Source organism: Dipodomys ordii, unplaced genomic scaffold (assembly GCF_000151885.1).
Source record: "Dipodomys ordii isolate 6190 unplaced genomic scaffold, Dord_2.0 Scaffold124, whole genome shotgun sequence".
NCBI classification, from domain to species: domain Eukaryota; kingdom Metazoa; phylum Chordata; class Mammalia; order Rodentia; family Heteromyidae; genus Dipodomys; species Dipodomys ordii.
In genome coordinates this window covers 794,583-796,959 of record NW_012267340.1, presented here as the reverse complement: position 1 = coordinate 796,959, position 2,377 = coordinate 794,583, and the positions used below count along the sequence as shown (strand labels likewise).

At 62.9% G+C, this 2,377-nt stretch overlaps 1 protein-coding gene across 1 annotated transcript in view; it reads left to right on the top strand.

Annotated features, from left to right (window-relative positions):
- Nucleotides 1-2,377, top strand: part of Tm4sf4 (transmembrane 4 L six family member 4) — an 11,586-nt gene that overhangs the window by 7,329 nt on the left and 1,880 nt on the right. Inside the window, exon 3 of the mRNA XM_013029900.1 lies at nucleotides 20-156. Coding sequence (XP_012885354.1) covers nucleotides 20-156 — 137 coding nt within the window. The remainder of the gene's footprint in view (nucleotides 1-19; nucleotides 157-2,377) is intronic.

Sequence of the window (2,377 nt, the reverse complement as noted above, 5' to 3'; positions counted from 1 at the left end):
CGTCGCTCCTCCTCCTCAGATGTTCACCTCCATCATCTTCGCGGTCGTCGGCGTTCTGGGCTCCGGCTACTCCTTCGTGGTCTCCGCCGTCTCCATGAGCCGCGGTCCCAAGTGTCTCACGGAAAACAGCACCTGGGCCTACCCCTTCCAGGAGGGGTGCGTGCGGGGCGCGGCCGGGCTCCCTCCCGACCCCCGTGCTCCCTCCCCCATCCCCGTGCTCCCTCCTCCATCCCCGTGCTCCCTCCTCCCCCATCCCCGTGCTCCCTCCTCCCCCATCCCCGTGCTCCCTCCCCCATCCCCGTGCTCCCTCCTCCCCCATCCCCGTGCTCCCTCCCCCATCCCCGTGCTCCCTCCCCCATCCCCGTGCTCCCTCCCCCATCCCCGTGCTCCCTCCTCCATCCCCGTGCTCCCTCCTCCCCCATCCCCGTGCTCCCTCCCCCATCCCCGTGCTCCCGGGCTCCCTCCCCATCCCCGTGCTCCCTCCCCCATCCCCGTGCTCCCTCCCCCATCCCCGTGCTCCCTCCTCCATCCCCGTGCTCCCTCCTCCATCCCCGTGCTCCCTCCCCCATCCCCGTGCTCCCCGGCCTCTCCGTGGGTCCCGCAGCCCCGCACGCTCCCGCGCTCGTGGGTCAGGGCCATGTGGGGCTGTCAGTGCGCGGGGCCAGGCCGGGGGCCCGTGCGGGGCGCGAGCTCCGGAGCCCGGCGGCGCTTCCCCATGTTGACCACGCGGTGGCGCTTCTGCCGCACGGCCTCGCTGCGTGCCGGCCTCCGTCCCTGCAGTTTTTGGTTTTGACCACCAGGTGGCGCTGCCATCGCACATCCTTCCCTGCATCCAGGCCTCCACCCCTGCACTTCTCCATTTTAACCACCGGGTGGCGCTGCACCACAACCCTTCCCTGCATGCAGGCCTCCATCCCTGCGCTTCTCCATTTTGACCACCGGGTGGCGCTGCCATCACACACTTTGCTGCATTTAGGCCCCATCCCTGCATTTCTCCATTTTGACCACCTGGTGGTGCTGCACCACAATCCTTCCCTGCATGCAGGTCTCCACCCCTGCGCTTCTCTATTTTGATCACCAGGTGGCGCTGCACCACAACCCTTACTTTCATGCAGGCTTCCATCCCTGCTCTTCCCTATTTTGACCACCGGGTGGCGCTGCCATCACACACTTTGCTGCATTCAGGCCTCCATCCCTGCACTTCTCCATTTTGACCACCGGGTGGCACTCCTGTCGCATTGCTTTGCTGCATCCAAGCCTCCATCCCTGCGCTTCTCCATCTTGACCACCAGATGGCGGTGCTGCCACACGTGCTTTGCCGCTTCCAGGCTTTCGTCCTTGTGCTTCTGTGACTCCACCACCAGGTGGTGCTGCTGCCCCCCCGCATTTGCTGCACCCAGGCCTCCATCACTGCGCTTCTCCATTTTGACCGAGGGGCGCTTCTGTCGCATTGCTTTGCTGCATCCAGGCCTCCATCCCTACATTTCTCCATTTTAACCACCAGGTGGCGCTGCACCACAACCCTTACCTTCATGCAGGCCTCCATCCCTGCGCTTCTCCATTTTGACCACCGGGTGGCGCTTCTGTCACATTGCTTTGGAGTATCCAGGCTTCCATCCCTGCACTTCTCCATTTTGACCACCAGGTGGCACTGCACCACAATCCTTCCCTGCACCCAGGCCTCCATCCCTGCACTTCCCCATCTTGACCACCAGATGGCGGTGCTGCCACACGCACTTGCTGCATTTAGGCCTCCATCCCTGCACTTCTCCATTTTGACCACCAGGTGGTGCTGCTGCCCCACGCATTTGCTGCATCCAGGCCTTGCACTTCTCCATTTTGACCACCAGGTGGTGCTGCTGCCCCATGCATTTGCTGCATTTAGGCCTCCATCCCTGCACTTCTCCATTTTGACCACCAGGTGGTGCTGCTGCCCCACGCATTTGCTGCATCCAGGCCTCCATCCCTGCGCTTCTCCATCTTGACCACCAGATGGCGGTGCTGCCACACGTGCTTTGCTGCTTCCAGGCTTTTGTCCTTGTGCTTCTGTGACTCCACCACCAGGTGGTGCTGCTGCCCCACGCATTTGCTGCACCCAGGCCTCCATCACTGCGCTTCTCCATTCTAACCACCAGGTGGCGCTGCACCACAACCCTTACCTTCATGCAGACTTCCATCCCTGCTCTTCCCTATTTTGACCACCGGGCGGCACTGCCATCACACACTTTGCTGCATCCAGGCCTCCATCCCTGCACTTCCCCATTTTGACCACCAGATGGCGGTGCTGCCCCACGCACTTGCTGCATTTAGGCCTCCATCCCTGCACTTCTCCATTTTGACCACCAGGTGGTGCTGCTGCCCCACGCATTTGCTGCAT